This window comes from Nymphaea colorata, chromosome 8 (genome assembly GCF_008831285.2).
Source record: "Nymphaea colorata isolate Beijing-Zhang1983 chromosome 8, ASM883128v2, whole genome shotgun sequence".
Lineage (NCBI taxonomy): Eukaryota > Viridiplantae > Streptophyta > Magnoliopsida > Nymphaeales > Nymphaeaceae > Nymphaea > Nymphaea colorata.
In genome coordinates this window covers 20,037,517-20,057,756 of record NC_045145.1, presented here as the reverse complement: position 1 = coordinate 20,057,756, position 20,240 = coordinate 20,037,517, and the positions used below count along the sequence as shown (strand labels likewise).

General features: G+C 41.4%; 3 protein-coding genes across 3 annotated transcripts; 2 read left to right on the top strand and 1 right to left on the bottom strand.

The window, feature by feature from the left end:
* Window positions 1-7,885: 7,885 nt before the first annotated feature.
* LOC116259067 (leucoanthocyanidin reductase-like) lies at window positions 7,886-12,374 on the top strand. Its single transcript, XM_031636680.2, has 5 exons — window positions 7,886-8,275; window positions 9,154-9,294; window positions 10,998-11,235; window positions 11,365-11,568; window positions 11,958-12,374. Exons 1-5 carry the CDS (start codon window positions 7,943-7,945, stop codon window positions 12,170-12,172), a joined length of 1,131 nt encoding a protein of 376 aa, XP_031492540.1. The 5' UTR covers window positions 7,886-7,942; the 3' UTR covers window positions 12,173-12,374.
* A 5,143-nt stretch (window positions 12,375-17,517) lies between these two features.
* LOC116259078 (cysteine-rich repeat secretory protein 55-like) lies at window positions 17,518-18,592 on the bottom strand. The gene has a single exon (XM_031636694.2). It carries the CDS (start codon window positions 18,545-18,547, stop codon window positions 17,747-17,749), a length of 801 nt encoding a protein of 266 aa, XP_031492554.1. The 5' UTR covers window positions 18,548-18,592; the 3' UTR covers window positions 17,518-17,746.
* Window positions 18,593-19,218: 626 nt separating this feature from the next.
* Window positions 19,219-20,240, top strand: LOC116259139 (cysteine-rich repeat secretory protein 55-like). Its single transcript, XM_031636793.2, has one exon. The coding sequence runs from the start codon at window positions 19,280-19,282 to the stop codon at window positions 20,054-20,056; it is 777 nt and encodes a 258-aa protein (XP_031492653.1). The 5' UTR covers window positions 19,219-19,279; the 3' UTR covers window positions 20,057-20,240.

Sequence of the window (20,240 nt, the reverse complement as noted above, 5' to 3'; positions counted from 1 at the left end):
CCAAGGCGAAGTTTCCTTCTCCCAAGGTGGAGACGCATGCACTTGCAGCTCGCAGGAGCATTTTTCTTATTGAGCTTCTAGTGTTTTGAAAAATAATATCATAAAGTATGCTGTTTTTCTTTTGTTATATACAATCAGTATGAACCCGTTGTACATTAAGATCGTATTTGTATAAATTGTGAGTCATAATTAAGGACGTCCGCAACCCAAAAAATCATTTAGAAGATTGCCATGTCGAGGGACGCTCAGCCCAACAAATTAAATTAAATGGCTACACAATGTGTGGCCTTCACTAGCCTTTTTAGCTTCATTTTGTTTTTGGTAGATAGGAGGTTAACAATTCATGTCTCAAGAAGATCCGAAGGCCTCTATATTTCTCCTACATTAAGGGTATGGAAATATATCAGGATGAAAGTGGGGTATGGTATGGTACCCCACTTTTATGGTTCAGGAGATTGACACTCTCCAAAAATCGAGCAGCATGAGGTACTGTATCTTTTACATATCCACCTGCCAGACCACTATGATGAAATGTATTTTCACTCCAAAATTAAAAGAACTAAAAGAAAGAAAGAGATAGTGAGAAAGAGAGGGGGATCCGATGGTCTCAGATCGTCCATGGCGAATCACGTGCTGTGTCTGGTGAACTTCTGATGAACTTCTGAAAGGTAGGAGGAAAGAGACAAGGGGGAACAGTTAGTGCCGGTTGTTCATCGTGTTTGATTAAAAGTGCTTGAATAAAAAAAGTGCCATGAATATCACAGTAACATCTTTCTGATGTGAGTAATCGGAAAGCAAAGATCGCAGGATCTATCTCCATTTGGCAGTTTCATAGTCAAACATGGCAGCCAAAAGAGAGGTAGCTGGCCTACCCCAGAAGGATTTCCTTATGCTAACAGACCAATCATTCGTTCACCATGCCCCTTGGCAAGACGAAAGAGAAATGATCGAGATCAATTTTCATCTTAATTTGCATTGCTGGATTTGACGTCCATATGTGTATGTGTGTGCGCGCATCAAATGCAATTCAGATTCAAATGAACTCAAAAATTTGAGCACAGAAACCTGCAAATTGTCAGCAGGATCCTATAATGTCCGGATTTGAGATGCCAATCTATGGATGGAACTTTAGATAGGCATCAGACTGAAGCATCTTCAGTGAGCCGAACAAAAGTTTTCTGGGTCCAATCTTCATTCTATGTAACGCTAAGATCACCTTTAATTTTAATTAGTTCCTGGCATTTTAGGACTCTTATGAGTGGTTTGATAATAAGGGCACTGATGGAGTGTTTAATAAAACTAACCCAAATATTGAGACAGGATCATGCAACATTAATAGTTTTAGTGTACCATCCAACAATTTTCAAATGTTTTTCTTACCAAACGACCTCCTAAGACCTTATAATAATCATGATAGGATTCGGCAATTGAAAATGACATTTTGTGGTCAGACCCATTGTTACATGAACATCTGTTTAGACAGTAAACGTCAGCTCGCATACGCATATAATTGGTTGAGATTTTAGGAATATACTCTATCGATATATATGTGGAAATTTCCCACATTCATCTATGTTTTAAGCCTCTAACGGAGCCCTCACGTCATTATATATCCAATGCAGACACTGATGACACGACCCACAAAACGTAAATGCTGATTTTTATATACAACTCTCTTTTTCCTTCACATATAATCGCCTCATCTCTGCCTCCAAACTTCCCTCACACATTTTAAAGTATTTGTGAATTATTTCTCTGGTAAATGCATGCGTGCTGCCCGCCCACCAATATTATAAAAAAAAAGATAGCAACAAAAAGTAAATCTCTGACAGAGACATGATCAGTAAATAAAGATTATAAAGGGAATCCCAAAAGTCATCACCAGATTATAGGGATTTGAACATGACAGACACATAGGCGAACCATGGGGGGTAAGCTTGGAAAAAATTCTGTGGAGAGATGCATTATGCATCTCTGGAGCAGACGACCAAGTCATGTCCTGCACAATTTACGACCGGAGAAGAACCTGGTTATATTCGTAGGTCTGTGCATTGCACAGATTTATGTGTTAGGTGGTCCAGTAAAGGGGACAGATGTTGTAGACTAAGAAGTGTACACCATGAACAGTTGCGCATGTAACCACATCTTACTTAACTTGTGTCGATAAAAGTGACTGTCTCACGTAAAGGGGAAAAAGTAAAAACTAAGCTTCGGGCAGGCTTTAACGACAGTTGCGCATGTAACCACATCTTCCTCAACTTGTGTCCATAAAAGTGACTGTCTCACGTAAAAGGGAAAAAGTAAAAACTAAGCTTCGAGCAGGCTTTAACACCTGAAACACAGGCTCCGGCCTTAGTCTTGGCGGGCAGGCTTTAACACCTCAAACACAGCCTCCGGCCTTGGCCTTGGCCCAGGCTGATACCTAAAACCCAAACCAAAGTCAAGCTTGATTAAATTAAAAAATATATATTTTAATATAAAATAATATATAAATATAATTAATCATACAAAATATTATAATTATATAAAAAATAAATAAACTAATACTAAAAAATCTTATCAGGTTAAACGGAGCTTAGTTGGGCCTACCCAAACCAGTTTGATAAGTTATCAGGTCAGCCCAATGCCTTTTTTGCGTGCTCGAGTCAGGCCAAGTATTGAGTACCCGACCCAATGCCCAGCCTTAATTTAAACTATGTACTTTCTCAATTATTGCAGCCACCCCTCTTCTAACTTGGGTCCTCTAAATACAGAGTTACCATATCATCATCATCATCACTAATTTGTCTCATTCCTGCTAAAGGGATAATGGAGGGCGATAGTTGAGAACTGTAACTTGATCCTTTCATTATTAATCTTTAGAGGCCATTTTCATGAATCGATTGTCTTCCCTCCATTTTAACGATCAATTTGAGGTTGGTACCAGTTGTCTGACCAAAAGCAGCATCAATTCCAACACAGTCGCCAGATTTACAACATTATAAAGAGATTTGGACATGACATGAAGACATTCGCCAACAAACTTACGAGAGCACATGCACCATTGAAGCAGTGTACCAAACCATCTCCAACAGCACTTAAAACAAGGCGTACATCTATGGAGGGGGAAGGTAAAAACCGTGGACCTTTAATCGCAGTTGTTCTCCATGCCTTTTCCAACTTATCGTCCACCTACACTGGTTAGCATAACATTATTATAAGAGTTTCCATTCATTCAATGGAGCGTTTGATGCATCTAAAATCATAAATTTTAGAATAAAAAATGCTCATTTCTTAAGAAATTAAAATTATTAAACAAGCATGTATTTTGTTTTTGGAATTAGGAAACTGAAACCTGAAAGTTTGATTTCATTTCGGTTTGAGGAGGAATTATGCTCATGGAAGTTTCATTCTTGACACAAAGTTCCAAACCATCAAACGCCCGAGTGTTTGCTGCTAAAGGGGCATGGAAGGTAATAGTAGAGACCCCATTTGGTATTCCTTTAATATAGTTTGCTTTCGAAGATGAAGTTTATGGAATCGCGATTCCGAAACTTCATCCCACAACTGAAGAATGGGAACAAGCTTATGTTTTGCCCAAAACCTTGCTGTGTTCGTACAGGAAAACCCATTTCTACTTTTGATGGACAAGGACCAGATCAAAAGGCGGGAAAGAAATGGCTTTTGAAATTTTTTAGAAACATGAATTATTGTTGTAAACAAGTACTAGGGGAATGTAGAAGTAACTGTTTTCCATTTTGAAATTTAGTGCCAAAATTCGAGATGGATTTGAAATTTTCATGAACTCGTTTTAAAGCCCATTTGATTTGTTACTCAACATTCTGTGTTTTTTTTCTCTCTTCTCTCGACTAAGGACATGCTCAAGCGATCGGCGACACGTTCAGGCAAGCAACTGGCACTTGCATCAAAGGCCGGTGGTGGCATTGCAGAAGTCTGCTTGGACAAGTGGGACATACATTTTTTTCTTGTTCTGCTTCGACTTCTCTTTCTCTTTAATGCCCGGTCATTGAAACCCTCTGCATTGAGGGTTCCGAGGACCTAGGTTGTCAGAAACCGTCGATCGAAAGAGTTTTGTTGGTCGACACAACAAAATGGGGTTGCCGAACACAAGAATTGGCTACTTAAACATAACCGGGTCGCTCATGATGCACATGAATGTCTCCATTCGCTTCTTGTCAAAAGCTATAGGTGCTGCTTGCTACATAGCTAATAGAGTGCCCAACTCAAGTATTCACAACCAAGTCCTAATTCAGCTTCTTCTTGACAGACCGGTCTCTATAAAACACCTCAAGGTTTTTGGTTTAAGTGTTTTGATTCACATTCAAGGAAAATTTAGGAATAAATTTCAATAGCCAGCTATTAAGTGCATTTTCCTCGGGTATTCCAGCAAAAAGAAAGGTTAAAAATTCTATGAACCATTTTAAAAAGGTTTTTTGTTACCTTGATTCACATTCAAGAAAAATTTAGGAATAAATTTCGACAGCCAGCTATGAAGTGCACTTTCCTCAGGTATTCTAGCAAAAAGAAAGGTTATAAATTCTGGTTTTTTGTTACCCATGACATAAAATTTTTGAACAAGAGGCTTTTTATGAAGAACATATTCAAGGGGAGATTGACACAAAAAAAAAATCTCAGTGACAGCCTCAACCAGTCATTATCATTTACGATGAAGCTGCCACTAGTGGAAGTTCTATTAATGAAAACCATGACCAGCTCACTACACAAAATGCACAACAAGATAATGACATCCACGACATTCAACTTGACGCAAATGAGGGCAATGCAAATGAGACCACCACTAGATCTCAACCTAACAGAAATACAAGTGCTACAATCCCTCAACATGAAAAGTTTGAGCCCAGTGAAAATAGGCTGGAATATCAGCAGTTGAGAAGGTCTGCACGACCCACCAGACCGCCACTAAAATTAAGTGATTTCTACACTTATTAATCCGCTTGCAAGGATCATTCCATTGATGACGACCTTGCTTTCAAAAATCCCAAAGCCATATCAAGGTTATATTTTGAACACTTACCGTTATCAAGAACCAAGAAATTTTGAAGAAGCAAAGAGAGATTCAAAATGGAGAGATGTTATGATGGAAGAGAGCTTTAGAGAAAAATCGCACTTGGGAAATGGTACCTCTACTGAAAGGAAAAAAAAGTGGTCAGCTGCAAATGGGTTTACAAAATAAAATATTAAAGCGATGGAACTATAGAGAGATATAAGGCTCGCCCTAATCGTGAAAGGGTTCATGCAAATTGAGAGCATTGATTACAATGAAACATTTGCTCTTGTTGCTAAAATGACCTCAGTTAGAGCTCTTATCGTTGTGGCATCAAACAAGAGATGGGAGCTCATGCAACTTGACATTAAAACGTCTTTTTACATGAAGATTTGAATGAAGAGGTATTTATGGAAGTTTTTCAAGGTGTCAAAAAAGAAAAAGGTTATGTGTGCAGACTAAAAAAAGCGTTATATGGATTAAAATAGTCACCACGCGCATGGTTTTCTTTCTCATCTTAGTGAATCACTTATTAAGATTTGTTTTGAAAGAAACACATCAAATTATACTACGTTCACATCAGTGCAAGCTTCAAAACTAAATATTTTGCTGGTCTATATAGATGACATTATAATGACATGAGATGACAGTGAAAACATGATTCGAGTCAAAGAATATCTAAATAAGCAGTTTTAGATAAAGAATCTCAAGAAGTTGTGATATTTCTTGGGTATTGAAGTTGCACAATCAGAATAGAGGATCTTTATTTGTCAGAGAAAGTATATTTTGGATCTTCTAAAAAAACCGATTACATGGGAACCAACGCTTATGGCACTTCAATGGAAATGAACAACAAGCTAAAAAGAGGAGTTGCAATTTTCAAAAATTTGTCGGAAAACTGATTCATCTCACTATCATATGCCAGATATTAGCCGGACATTGCACCTGTTGTGAACCTTATCTGCCAATTCGTGCACAAGCTTAGGCCCACTCATAATGAGGCAGGTCACAGAATCTTGAAATATCTAAAGGGGACCCCTAGATAAGGAATTCTAATGAGGCGAAATGACTAACTTGATATTGTGGGCTATGCAGATGCAAACTGAGCATGTGATCCAAATGATAGGCAGTCCACCTTAAGATACTGCACATTTATAGGTGGAAATCGGGTCTCATAGAAAAGTAAACAACAGCTAGTCGTTGCTCGATCAAGCATAGAGGCAGAGTGTAGGGCGATGGCATCCTGCACATGTGAATTGGTACGGATGAAGGCTTCATTGAAAGGTATGAAAGTTGAAATTAAAGGACCAAGGAAACTCATGTGTGATAATGTGACAGCAATTCACATCAATGTTAATCTAGTTTTTCATGAATGAACTAAACATATAGAAGTTGATTGTTATTTTGTCAGAAAGAAATTCAAGATGAAATTGTTGAGACTCCTCATGTTAGAAGTGAAAAGCAACTAGTTGATATATTGACGAAGGTCCTCGAAAGAAAAGAAGCACAACAACATCTGTAGCAAGTTGGAGCAGTTTGACATCTACATATCAACTCGAGGGAGAGATTGTTATGCAGTTTTAAGAGGTGTTGTCTTCACTCCTCATGTTATGATCAAAAGCCATTGAGAGAGAGACGTTGAAAATTGTTTTGGAAAGCTGGCCTTCTTAAGATTACACCTGCCTTCTCGACTTAAGGTGAACCTCAAGTTTGGTGTAGAGGTACAGGTCTACTAAGTTTCGAGTGAGCTGAAAATAAAACCATAGTTGAGTGGGCTATATGGCTGGCTCCATTTAATTAGATGTTCGGGGCCCTCTGCATTTATGCCGAACACGATGCAAGTGTTCGGGTGTCCGAACTTTGTGCCGGGCGATACCTGTTGGCTGGTGAGGGTTCAAATCCTTTCTGTCATCTGAGGAAGACGACAAGGCTTCCGGCAACAAACCGGGAAAGGAATAAGCCTTTTCACACGCAAGCGTGGATGTGGAAGGAAATCCCAACGACGGTGTCTATATACATCTATCAAATAGCGTGTCGGTGTCTCCATTACCTTTCTTGGAGGAATAGTGGTGTGGTTCCACGGATCCATTTGATGAACGCCACCAGTTTCCAAGACTTCCTTTCACGTCAAATCCAAGCAGATTAGACGCACCACCAACAGCATTATTTTTAAAATGAATCCGGGAATAACCAAACGATATCATTATTTCGCGTCAACTTCAAGAAGATTAGAAACACAACAAGCTTCATTACCTCTAAAATGAGTCCCGTATAACCAACAATTTCATTTCCCCAAGTAATGAACAAGGACGCCGAAGATGAACTTGGAAAAGAGTGTTCGGTTTGGTGTAACCTAACCTACGTCCTTTTCCTTTTCAAGCAAATTGTTGCCTTTTCCAAATTGAGGGCAAGTCTTCGATCCAAGCTCTTGGACTTGATAACATTTTACTATCACCTGCCCATGATTAAGAGTCGTCCCAAGACCGAGGTCCTCATGATATATGACAATGGTAAACAACCTACTTCTTTTTTTATTGTCGTCCTTATTTTAAAATATATATAACCGGACTATTTTCTGTCAGTCCTTTAATTTTCAAGTATTCATTTCACGTAAAGGCAAGTTGTCATGGAGAAGACAGCTAGGTAGCTGATTATGCAAAGTACCCAGGAAGGTTTTGCTCCCGAGAGTTAGGGGGGGTCCGACTTTTGCACCTACCCGCACGTAAACCTACCCGTCCTCGAGTCATGGGCTCGAGGGCCCGATGAGAGAAAGAGTCTGGTTGTGATGACATACAAGACAAGTTGTTGAGCTGTTAGCTGAAAAATTAAATAAGCTTCTTCTCTATTTAACTTTGAGATTTCTCCAGGAATTCGTGCGCCTTCGCTTTCTCAGGCTTTGGAATTTGAAGTAATTGGTGGTCTCGCACAGTAGGAGCCATGGCTTGCGTTACGGCAGCGCCAAAGTTCGTGCACGATGAGACCAAGAACGGGTTGATCGCCGACCTCATAAAGGCCCAGGGCGCGGCCCACGCCGCCGCCGGCCAGGCTCATGACGCGCGCAAGCCGACGTTCGAGATAACGCCTCCTGCCAACACCAAGGATTGCAGGGTGCTCATCATCGGCGCCACCGGCTATATCGGCCGGTTCATCGCCGAAGCCAGCCTTGCTTCCGGACGCATCACGTACGTGCTCAGTCGGCCGGGGCCCGTCTCCGGGTCCAAAGCCGAGGCCGTCCGTGAACTCCAAGCAGCTGGAGCTGTTTTCCTACACGTAATGAACCTTAACCTCGAACCCTGGTTTGAACGCAAGCCATTTGGGCTTGGGTCGGCTCCTGATTCTCTAGCTACGCTGCCCAAGAAACAGGCCAAGCCGCCGTTCATGGCTTCTTGGACGGTGTTCAAGCTTGTCACCGGTTTCTGCAAGCGGCCAGATTATTGGAGCTCTTCCCATTCTGTTTGGAATCACGACGACTCTTTCGGATTCTCACTGCACTTTGCTTGCTTTTTTTTTCCTCCCATTTCCGTAGTTTTAAGAACTGCTTTTTTTTTACTTCCAAGTTCCAACTACTGTCATTAAGTTTACTTAGTGAGTAGGAAATGTTCAAGTTTCCCAACTACTCGGAACCTGTTCCTCCATCTTGTCTTTTTATTTTCACCAACCACTTTTTCTCTCAAGTTTTTTCAAGTCTTACCGTCCTCACAAGTTTTCCCAGATTCTAGCTCATGATTTTGATCATGTCAAAACACCTCTCATTTTAATCACTTGCACTACAGCTTTATTTGCGAAGCCTTAAATGGCACCCTTTCTTTTGGGTGGTAGAGCTGCAGTTGTGCTTTGTGAGTATGGCAAGTTTCGCCACACCTGCCACGATGCTTTTCATGACATTGTCGATAATGGGATAAAAGTGTCTCGCATCTTCTATCTTCGATCTTAAAATAGAGCTTTCGTACTGTCTCAGTTAGGTTCATATCTCTCTCTCTCTCTCTCTCTCTCTCTCTTTCTTTTTATATATATATATATATATATATATATATATATATATATATATATATATATATATATATATATATATATATATATATAAGTCTTTTCTTGCTTTTTGAAGGTGAAAAAAAAAAGTAAAAGAAACCAACCCTGGTTGTTTACAGGGATCGATGAAAGACCGAGACTACATGACGAAGATCTTGAGGGAGTTGAAGATCGACGTGGTGATCTCTGCCGTCGGCGGTGAGTGCACATTGGACCAAATCGAGCTCGTGGACATCATTAAATGTGTCGGCTCCGTCAAGGTAAGGTCTCCCTCCCTCCCCCGTGTGTACTTTGACGTCGGATTCGGAAATTTAAGTCACGAGAGAAACTTATTTTTAATTTTTTTCGGAAAGAGGGTCAAAATTGTCATTTTATATGTATTTGTATGATCAAGAACCCCTTAATCTTTACTTTTGGACCATGCTTTATGATATTGGATTTGGAGATCAGCCCCCTTTTAAAAAACAGACAAAGTCTGCTTCTGCTTCAGACGTATTTTGTTGTTTTCATGCGACCCCAGCATTCAGGCCTAATGGGAAAGATTCTCTCACCTGAGTAACTTTTCTTCCTCGTCAGGGTCCTAGGTCAGTTCAAATGACAAAAAAATTGGTGAGTCGTAAATTTGAAATAAAAACTATCCACCTACCAACCCTTGCTTCGTCCATTGATACAACTCTCTCAGGAATCGCACGTCCACGTAGTGGCTTGTGAAGAGAATGGCAGACCCTAAACATTCGAGCCATTTTCATGCGACCCCAGCATTCAGGCCTAATGGGAAAGATTCTCTCACCTGAGTAACTTTTCTTCCTCCTCATGGTACTAGGTCAACTTGCATATCAATGACAAATGAGTCGTAAATTTGAAACAAAAACTATCCGCCTACCAACCCTTGCTTCGTTCATTGCTACAACTCTCAGGAATCACACGTCCAGACAGTGGCTTGTGAAGGGAACGGCAGACCGTAAGCATTCGAGCCATTTTCGTTTCTAGGGCCTACACTAAATGTGATCCACTCTACTTTGGGCTTGGCAAAATGTGAAGTAAGAAGAGGGAGTGCCACCAATTGGATTTGAGACTCTGATGTAGGATCCAAGTTTGATGAAAAAATTGTTAGGTGTTTTGAATTATTATCATATAAATCTATCTAAAAAATTGTTGTAGACTCATGTTGTATTAAATCTAGTTTTTCATTAAATTATCCTAATACTTGAAGCAGATTCATTAAATACTAACACAACATTCATGTTACCAAATGTTTATAAAGCTATTAAAACCAATTACTCAATAAATTGGAGATTTAGAATAAGACTTGGTGTTAGTTTTAAATTGGAAATCATAGATCGTATTCTTTAAAATTTATTTAGACTTTGATGACAAATTTAGTGTAAGGGTCAGTCCGGCCTGTCAGCCAACTTATTGACGTGTATTTAAACAAGAACGAAGTACCGATGTCACCTGAACTCATCATCACAACTTTTATATATATATATTAATGCATTCTATTATTATCATCTTTAGTTTATTTGTACCTGCCAATTTTTTTAAATAATGCTTTTCATATAATTTTAAAAATTTTAATTGTTACCTTACTGTAAGTAGCACTTCAATAATTAATATTCTACTCCTTCATTAAAATTGCCAATTACAGCTTACTTTAGAATACTAATTAATCATGTTTAATATTTAAGATTGAACTGAAAAAGGGAAAATAAAGATCCTTTCTTTACGTGTTTCTATTACTTATCATGGCGAGCATAAACGGTCATTTGACTGTCAGATGTGCGCCATTAAAATGCACCAAAAAGTAAGAATGTATGTTGAAGATGGACAAGTCCCGCCACTGTTACTCCGGTAAAGTCTGCTAAGGCCTTCGGAATCAACACTAAAGTGCCTCTTAATCGGAGTTTGGTGGCGAGTTTCGTTTCCGAAAGAAGAGTTTGACTGAGACGTGGTTCTGTTGCAGAGATTCCTGCCGTCTGAGTTCGGGCATGACATCGACAAGACGAACCCGGTGGAGCCGGCGCTCACCATGTACAGCCACAAGCGCAAGATCCGGCGAGCTGTGGAGGCCTCCGGGATACCCTACACCTACATCTGCTGCAACTCTATCGCCGCCTGGCCCTACTATGACAAGACCAACCCCTCCAAGGTCCCCCCACCACTCGACTGCTTCAACATCTATGGCGATGGCAATGTCAAAGGTACGTCATAAAGAAGGGGGAAAATGATCAAATGCTTATGTCATTAAGCCAAAGGAGAGTTGGAAACTCAAAATCTTTCTCTCTGTCGTCATTCGGCTATGATCAACGCTGTCGTAACGCTGGATGCAGCTTACTTTGTCTCCGGCACGGATATCGGCAAGTTCACGATGAAGACGGTGGATGATCCCCGCACCATCAACAAGACGGTGCATTTCCGGCCGCCTTCCAACTTCCTGACCGTGAACGAGCTCGCGTCGATGTGGGAGAAGAAGATTGGGAGGGTGCTGCCCAGAGCTTCCATCCCTGAGTCCCAACTTCTTCGCATGGCTAAAGGTCTGTTTACCTCTCCCTTATCGCTCCCAATCTGCTTCACCTAATCAATTAAGAGTTTCAGTACACACTAAACATTCTCCATCTCATCAGCTGTTCTTCAGATTGGTTTCCCTTTTCTTGATTTCGTTTTCAAATTCGTCCTCCTGGCCATTAAATCAGATGGTTTTATGATGTTAAAAGCTAAACTTACAATTAAATAAGTTGAATAACATAATACATATAGTAATGCGAAGTTACCATTGCGAGAACTCAAACTTTTTCCGAAGTTCTTTTCAATACTAAACCACAAACACGTTTTCCTTTCGTTCTGTTCTGTTCTTTCCTTCTTCCCTCCGTGAAGGGTAGTTATGGTTGAGCCGCAGCTCACATCCTTGATTTATGCGGAACAGAGTATCCAATACCAGGATGCGTAGTGGCTGCCCTGACCCACGATATTTTCATTAATGGCTGCCAATTCAAGTTCTTGATTGATGGGGAAGTAGACGAAGAAGCAGGGTTGCTGTACCCCGACACGCCTTACCAAACAGTAGACGACTGCTTTGATTCATTCATCGTGGAACTTGTGGCTGGATCAAAAGACGGGCGCATTTTTCCGGCTGCTTAATGCAAGGCTTAGTGTTGGACCTCAAATAACAGGAGGCGTATGATCTTTAGCTGGTGTGTCCTTAGTGTTTCAACCTCGTAGGATTTGAACAATTTTACATTTCTATCAGATGACTTGCAATGCCATAGAATCTTAGCATGTAACAAATTGCATCACTTTGGGCACCAATAAAGAGTTTGATCAGTAAGTGGATTCCCAAAGCAACAGCAGGAATTTCTTCCCTTCCCTTCCCTTGGATTTTTCTTTTTTCCTTCTCCAATTATATGCAGATCATACCACAGTGAGCTCGGAAAACTTGCCGCACTGCACGTATTCTCCTGAACCTATTGCTTGTGTGGGTGCAGAGTCTCAAACGGGAAGAAAAATTATGATCAATTGAAACTCAGAAGGAATGACAGGACAAATTGCAATGAAAGCTCTGCATTTATAAATTTCCAGAACACTTTGATTGATGCATTTAACAAAGAGGCAGGATAAAATGCAATGAAAAACGGCATGTGAGCCACAACCCGATCCCAAGGATTAAGAAATTAGTAGACATCCCATCGTGAGATTTATGAAGCAATTTAACACCATATCATTATGGCAAGAAGAAATAATAAATATGGACTGTTAATAAAAGCAGCCATCCACCTAACTCGATCGATGCTTGCTGATGAGAAAACTTAGTGAAGCGTCTCAATCGCATGCTAGAGACCTTGACTAGGATCCAATTCTTAATTTGGATCTTAGATATGAGGTTATTCAGACCATGCCCTTAAATTTTTAGTATCTTCTGTGCATGGATATCAAATCTATGGTTGCCGGTCGAGACACATCCTTTGGTAGTGTTTGGTAGTCTCGGACCACAGATCTAAGGCTGATTTGAAATTCAGGTTATGTGGAAGTCCTCCCGTTCAATAAATAAAGTATTTCAATAATGTGGATCTCAAACTCACGCTCCATGCATATAAAAACTTGTGGTTTTAAGGTTGGAGGGGGTTCGGACTTCGGATCGGCAGAACGAGTTCCTGCTGGGTCATTAGAGGTCACTGCAGAACTCTCATGATTCGCATCTACCATACAACACAGGGGCAGAGCGAGGATAGGGCCCACTAAAAAAGAAAATTAAAAATTTACATGTAAATTTTAAAAAATTTTACTTGTCCTATATAAAAATTTTGAAAAATGATATTTCGGTCAAAATTTAGAAACTTTAATTCGAATGTCTTCATGAAAAATTTCTAGCTCTACCCCTGAGCATACATACCCTTGAAGTTTTATTGAAAGCAACAAAGTACATTTGGTTCACTCGTTGTTTCCTTGCGTTGGCGAGAAACAAAATCAGACAAAGAAAAAGGATTGGAGGGTGTGTGCCACATGGAGCCCACTTTCGTAGTTGGTTATTATTGGATTATGTTCCATGAGACTTGTTGAGTACCATATGTACTTCAGTGTTAACTATATATTTAGTGTCCCATAAAAAAAAGCTTGTACCTCTACTCCTAGGTATTAGAAGCAATGTCGGGGAAAATAGTTTTCTGTTTGTAACAAAAATTTATGAAAAACAGAGACATAGTTGATGGGAAATAGTGTATAATTAAACACAGGGCATCACAAATAAAGTTGATGAGAAGGTCTTTTCCCCATGGAGAACAATGGGGAAGGCAGTCTTCAACGTCCTTACTTGCCCTCCCATTGAAACTAGACTTGATCTCACCATCTTTCCAGCGTCACACTAATTTAGATTGTGTTTGGCAAGCCGTGCTCAATATAACTTGCAAAATCAAAACATTTTGGGTGGTGCATAAATTGCCGGTTTTTCTTTTGACATTGTAATTGCAAGCATATGAAGATCTAATCGCGCTAACTTTGCTGATTGGCACAATCTCTTTCTGTCTTTCTCTTTTCTTATCGTTGAAGTCTGTGGCACGCGCCTTGTGCAAAGGATGTCTGTTTTGCTATTCGGCTACGGTGCTGTCATTCGTCTGTTATTGGGTGACTATGTCGCTCCACCTATCCACTCTTCCCCATCCCTCTTACTTTTTTTATTGTGCTGTTTACTTGTATAATTCGTTTTTTTTATTTTGTTTTTGTGGTTTGGTTTATATGTGTATATATTCGTTGGATGGATTGAAAAGTCTAGTCCATCAAACGCTGAATTTATTTCCTCTAGCTGGCTGTAAGATAGCGATCAGTTCTTCCTTACCCTGAAAAGTAGCTAGCTTGGCGTGCGGTTGAGAAGAAGAGGGTGAGGACGAGCAGATGCAGCAGAAAACGACTAAGTCAAGTTGTGCATGGGACAGCTGGTATTATCCAATTTGACATTATCTGCAGGTTGCAGAGCAATTGGGCATTCAATGGTCGAATCCAACAGCTCAATAACTATTTCAATAAATTGGACTGGATATCTGACTGACTTGCTTTTCGGAAACGTAACATTCTTTAAAAAATTGAAGCAGATTAGAAGTTATGAAACGGCGTCTGGTCGGATTCTTATTGAGATTCAATTTTCAATAAATAACTGATCACGTTCGGATTTAGATTCCCATTTAGTTTTAAATAAATATGTTACATCCAATATGTAGATATGCACTTTGAATGTTGGTTTTGTGTGCATAATAATGCAGTTCGGATTATTCAGTCGTGCGTTTAAAAATCGGATGCTGATCTAGTTGGAAATTTAAAAACCAGATTTGAACCAAACCTAGATTTTGAATTTAAAATATAGATTCAATATTGTACAAGCTTGCATTCAAATCTAAATTCGAACCCATACATGCACATCCGACATGTAAAATGAAACAAATTCGTTACATTGACAGGAGTGTCAGTGGGGGTGTTTAGATGTAAAAGCTGATTATGTACACAAAAAACTATGCATCAGGATAATGACCAGAACATTTCTGCGTTCTTTTATAAGGATCACAAAAAAATAGTGAAAAAATTAAAAGTTCAAAAATAAATATCTTTTTAAAAAAAACTTTTTATTTCATTTGGGTGACTTTGTGCACATAACTCACCATGACAAGTACTCCTAGGGATGGAAGCGGGGTCGACTACGCGGGGGGCCAGTCGGCCCAGGCCCGATGGGCCGGCTCGATCAGGATATGATACAGATTAATTTTTAAAATTATTTTTTATTATTAATAATATATATTTTATTATTAAAAATATATTTTACATTTAAAAATAATTTTTATTAAAATTGGGTCAGGCCGAGGCCGAGCCCGAGCTGACCCCCACCCAGTTCTTTGCCCGACCGGCCCCATGCCCAACCCCCCGACCGGCCCCATGCCCAACCCTAAGTACTGCTAGTAAACGTGAAAACGACCCAATGCTTAAATGAAGTGATTAAAGGAAGATTAGGGGCGGAGGGAGGGGGGCCCGCCTAGGCCATATCCCCATCCTCTCTAATTGAAAAAAAAAATACATAAAAAAAATTGAAAACTTTTAGTTATGTATTTTTTGGATTTGAATTTAGTTTGGTCCTATCCTATATGTATTTTTTGGATTTGAATTTAGTTTTGTCCTACCCGTATAAGTTGGTTGAACCGTTTAGCCAGTTCCTCAAAAAATCCTCGTTTTTGCTCGCCCCCTGACATAGTTGGTGTTAGAGGATAAGGAGGAGGACAAAGACCAAAGTCCAGTGATGTGAAACATGGGGTCTTGGCTTCTTGTCCTTACTATCAAGCTCCAGTTGCCCAACTTTGGGCCGCTTTCGTTTGATTTGAAAAATATGTGTTCGCGTTATCTAAGATGTGTCCAAAATTATGAGCCCAACAGTACTCTCCCTCCCTCACTATCCTGCTCGGCCTCCGCGTTATTGGATCCACTTGTCTGAGTGCTCCACGGACCCGATCCAGTTTCCAAATTGGAATATGCTTGTCTGAGTGGTGAGTTGGACTGCGGATTCACTTGGACTTCTCTACTGCTGGCTAGCTACCAAAGAGCGGCCTCTTTGTGGTTTAACCAAATCTCTAAGAAAGCTGCCAAATACATTAATAGTGTTACAAATGGTTTTGGTTTTGTATTAAATATTATAATCAATCTCTTTAGAAGACCGATGAGTATGAGAAACATTTCATCCTACCACCCGATTGAGAGCTGAAACTCACACATTTTCCCGCATGTTCTAAGATACTGGACTTACGTTTTATACTTGCACTCCATACGCATTCCTAAATCCAATTTAGAAAAAAAAAAATCCTTAAAACGAGCGTAAGCTCACATGTCGTTTCGTTCTTTTAGTCGAGTCAAGTTCGAGTTTGTCTTTTAGTCGAGTCAAGTTCGAGTTTGTAAGACTCCACTTTGGTTAGCTCAACTTGGCTAGAGCAAAAACCCAGCTAATGATCGTTTGAAGCATTTGTTCACTTTTCACCCGTTTCATTCTTCATGCATTTTTTCTCTCTTCACTCTCTTCCTCTCCATCAAAGAAACCCTCTAATCCTGCATCCCTTCCTGCTACAGCCGGTGGTCGAAGACTCCTGCCATCTCCCTCCTTTACAGCAACAGAAGCATCAAGCAACCAAACGAGTTAATTGCGCTCACAAGCTGAGCTCGAGCTTCAACCAGGTCACAAGGCTAGCTAATATTGTACAACTCGACTTGAGTTAGAGCTGAGCAAAATAGAAGTCAAGCCTAGCTCCGGCTCGAGTCAGCTCGTGTGTGGTTTTGATATTAGAATCCAGGATTTAACATCTCGACTTGAGTTAGAGGCTCAATAGAAGTCAAGCCGAGCTCCGACTCGACTCAGCTCGTGTGTGGTTTTGATTTTAGAATCCAGGATTCAACTGGACTATATTTTATGGGAAAAAATCTTTGTGTAACTTCATCCGCAGGAGAGACAGTACTACTTTTGGCATCCACCCACCTTAAGTGTAAAATTTTTATGTCTCAATTTTTTATTATTAAATATATTAATTTCTTTCTTCTCTTTAAGTGAGTATAAATATATTGTCATATAAGATACAGAGAAAGGTTTCTCTTCAAAACAACATGCAGCCATTCTTGCATTATCATCCGACGCACCGGTGGCAAACTTGGGGTGCATTTCGACAAAGAGACGAGAATTCATCAAGAAACGTTCGATTTGCATTCGCCGAAATGTCGATCGGCTTCTATAAAGTTTCATTTTTACATCCAAGATAAATGGGATATCGAAACTGAGTTCAAGCTTTGAACCATAGGCATGCATCCGTATAGTTTAATTTTCTGCAATTAGGCGGCACAGAATCTGTTCTTCCAAGCCATACAGACACCCAAGTCATGAAAAACTTGGAAATTTCGTCGCTAAAACACAAACTCAAGGTTATTACCATCAACACGGAAACTCGGAACATGCGGAGCAGGAAATAAACAGAAAAACGAAAAACAATATTACTAGAACCTTTTCGTTATTTTTATTAAACTAAGCTCAGAGCAATACTGCCAGAACTTTTCCATAAACTTTATTACACTATGCTCCATGATTCAAAACCCAGAGAACAGAAGCACCATGGTCAACGTAAGGGAGAGAGATTGTTTGAGGGATGATTGTGGGTGATACATATAAGACCATGCATGTTGGTAATTTATAACGTGAAGGAAGTGGCTTCAAGGATCATAGCGGACGACTCGGCCACTCTTCAAGTGATCGGTGGTGGAATAAGAAGAAGAGGCAGAGTTGCCGATCAAAGGATAGTAGAACGGGTAGATCTCGTAACGTGCAACGCAGCTGCCGTAGCTCACCTGGCCTCCTTGCCTCCCGTCACAGCACGTGGGGAAGTTAGAGATAGCCGTGGCCAGGCACTTGGCACACAGAACAGGCTCCAAGTCCCTGGTGCACTGGGCCAGGCCGTAGATGGTCACCGTTGAGTTGTACTGGGTCTGTGCAGTGCCGATGGCACGGCCGCCCGGAACCACGGCCATGGAGCTCACCTTCCTCATCAAGTTTTCCTCCTTCTTCCGGAAGAGTTTAGCGTCGGGCAGGCTGTCCCCATTCACGTATTGCACGGAGTAGCCTGTGTCAATTTGGCCGAAGAAGCTGGTGGTGTCGTAGCGAATGTAGCAGAAATCGAACCAGACCCTGGCCTGGCCAACGGTTCCGCAGAGAGCCTTTGCCTGAGCAGCGGCATCCCTAGCGCATTGTGCGCAAACTGAGGAGGGGACGTCGCCGCGGCACTGGAGGAGGCCATAGACGGCTGAAGAGCCGCTGCCGTAGCTCGCAGTAGCGAAGTTGTTGCTGGGGGCCTTCGCCACCAGCTGCGAGAAAACACGGTTGATGGCAGACTGAGAAGGAGTGGAGCTACCAGTATCGCATGAGTAGCCTATAGGATCATAGCATGAGCCCAATTGCAGGAGGAACACTACATTGATCAGCACGAAGAGGAGAAGAGATGGCAAAAAGAGCTTCATAGTTCCCTCTCCCTGAGTAGACGACTAACTCAAGCTGTCGATGATGTTTGGAAGATGGCGAAAGGAGTCACGTACTTATAGAGGTCACCAGTGCGTTTCGGCTTAATTATATGACATGGGATGGACCGCACACACAAATGGTCAGGCCCACCTTCAAACGCACGATAGAAAGATCGAACGGCTGGAATCGCGTTGGCCGGCATCTTTGACGAAGGAAGATGAAGCTTAAAGAAAAGACAAACCAGAACGCGTAAATGTGGTCCCCCCAACGAAAAATCTGTAGTCAATATTAACGGCCCCAGTTCACTAGAAGGCCGCAGCAGTCAAAAACCATTGTACAGTGTGGCGCCCACCAGCCCACTTTTCCTGCTAGATGTTTAATTTGAAAGTCCACGCTCACAAGCCACCATACATCCGATTTGGATAAGCACCATGCAAGAATCTAACGAAGGGGCGGTCCCTTTGGTGCAGCAAAATTAAGGAGTTATATGGCTGCATGCCGCTTTTCATGAGTGCATCGCATGGAAAGATTCGAAACCAGTAGTCTAAGAAATCCAACGACTGTAAACCATCTGTTTCATTTCTTCTTGTTCATACTGTATTTTGAGGAACTGCTTGGTGAAGTCTCCTTCCAGCTTTTCCCAGTCAAGATGCAAAAAATTTGCTTATAAATAGATACATTGGTCCAGTGGAGGCCATAGAGAGTAGCATCTCACGCTAAGCACAAGAGAGATGGGTTACTTCCTTCTTTTCCTGCTCGCCTTCCTTGTTTCCTTTGCCTCAGGGAGCGACCTCCTCGGGACCCAATGCTTTAACACCGGTGCGAATTACTCAGCAAGCATCCCTACTGTGGAAGGGATGCTTCTTTCCCAGATAGCCAAGCACGGCGGTTACGCCACCGCCTCCTCTGGCGGCGGCTCCTCCGCCGTCTACGGCCTCCTGCAATGCAGAGGCGACGTTAGCCTCAATGACTGCATCTCATGCGGAAAAGATGCAGCCAACCTACTGCGGACCCAGTGCTCCAACCAAGCGGACGCTCGTGTCTGGTACGACTTCTGCTTCCTACGCTACGACACGGAGAACTTCTTCGGCAAGTCCGACTCCGGTGCCGTTATCCTTTACTGGAACGTCAACACCGTAACGGACACGGCCATGTTCGAGCGGAAGCTAAAGGGCGTCATGGACTCCGTGAGGGGCCAAGCTCTGAAGCCCAATAGCGGCGGCCTCGGCCGTGACAAGGTGAAGCTGTCGCCGTTCAATGAGCTCTACGGGCTGGCTCAGTGCACCGGAGACTTGCCGACGGCGCAATGTGAGAGCTGCCTGGCGGATGCGTACACCTACTTCCAGGACAATGGCAGTTTGTGCAAGGATCAGCAAGGCTGCAGGGTGCTGTCCAATGGATGCTACGTGCGCTACGAGATTTACCCTTTCTACTTCCCTCTCTACTCCTCGCCCAAGCCCACTCCCGTTTCTCACGCCTATCTTTCTGGAAGGAAGAAAGTTCATTAAGCATGCAACTTGTATGCACTTACTTAGTTTGAATCGAGTGTTTGAATAAAGAAAGGGGCCACACGAACTTCTGGTCCTAGCTAGGCTACTCTTTCATGTTATCCATCTCGAGGGAATCATCCCCTATAGTGAAGTAACTTTGAATTGTCGTAATAATTTGAATACGTTATGTACTTTTGAATTT

Coding starts and splice junctions, on each gene's coding strand:
- LOC116259067 (XM_031636680.2), top strand. CDS start 7,943: ATGGCTTGCGTTACGGCAGCGCCAAAGTTCGTGCACGATGAGACCAAG. Junction 8,276..9,153: donor CTGGAGCTGTTTTCCTACAC/GTAATGAACCTT, acceptor GGTTGTTTACAG/GGATCGATGAAAGACCGAGA. Junction 11,569..11,957: donor ACTTCTTCGCATGGCTAAAG/GTCTGTTTACCT, acceptor TATGCGGAACAG/AGTATCCAATACCAGGATGC.
- LOC116259078 (XM_031636694.2), bottom strand. CDS start 18,547: ATGAAGCTCTTTTTGCCATCTCTTCTCCTCTTCGTGCTGATCAATGTA.
- LOC116259139 (XM_031636793.2), top strand. CDS start 19,280: ATGGGTTACTTCCTTCTTTTCCTGCTCGCCTTCCTTGTTTCCTTTGCC.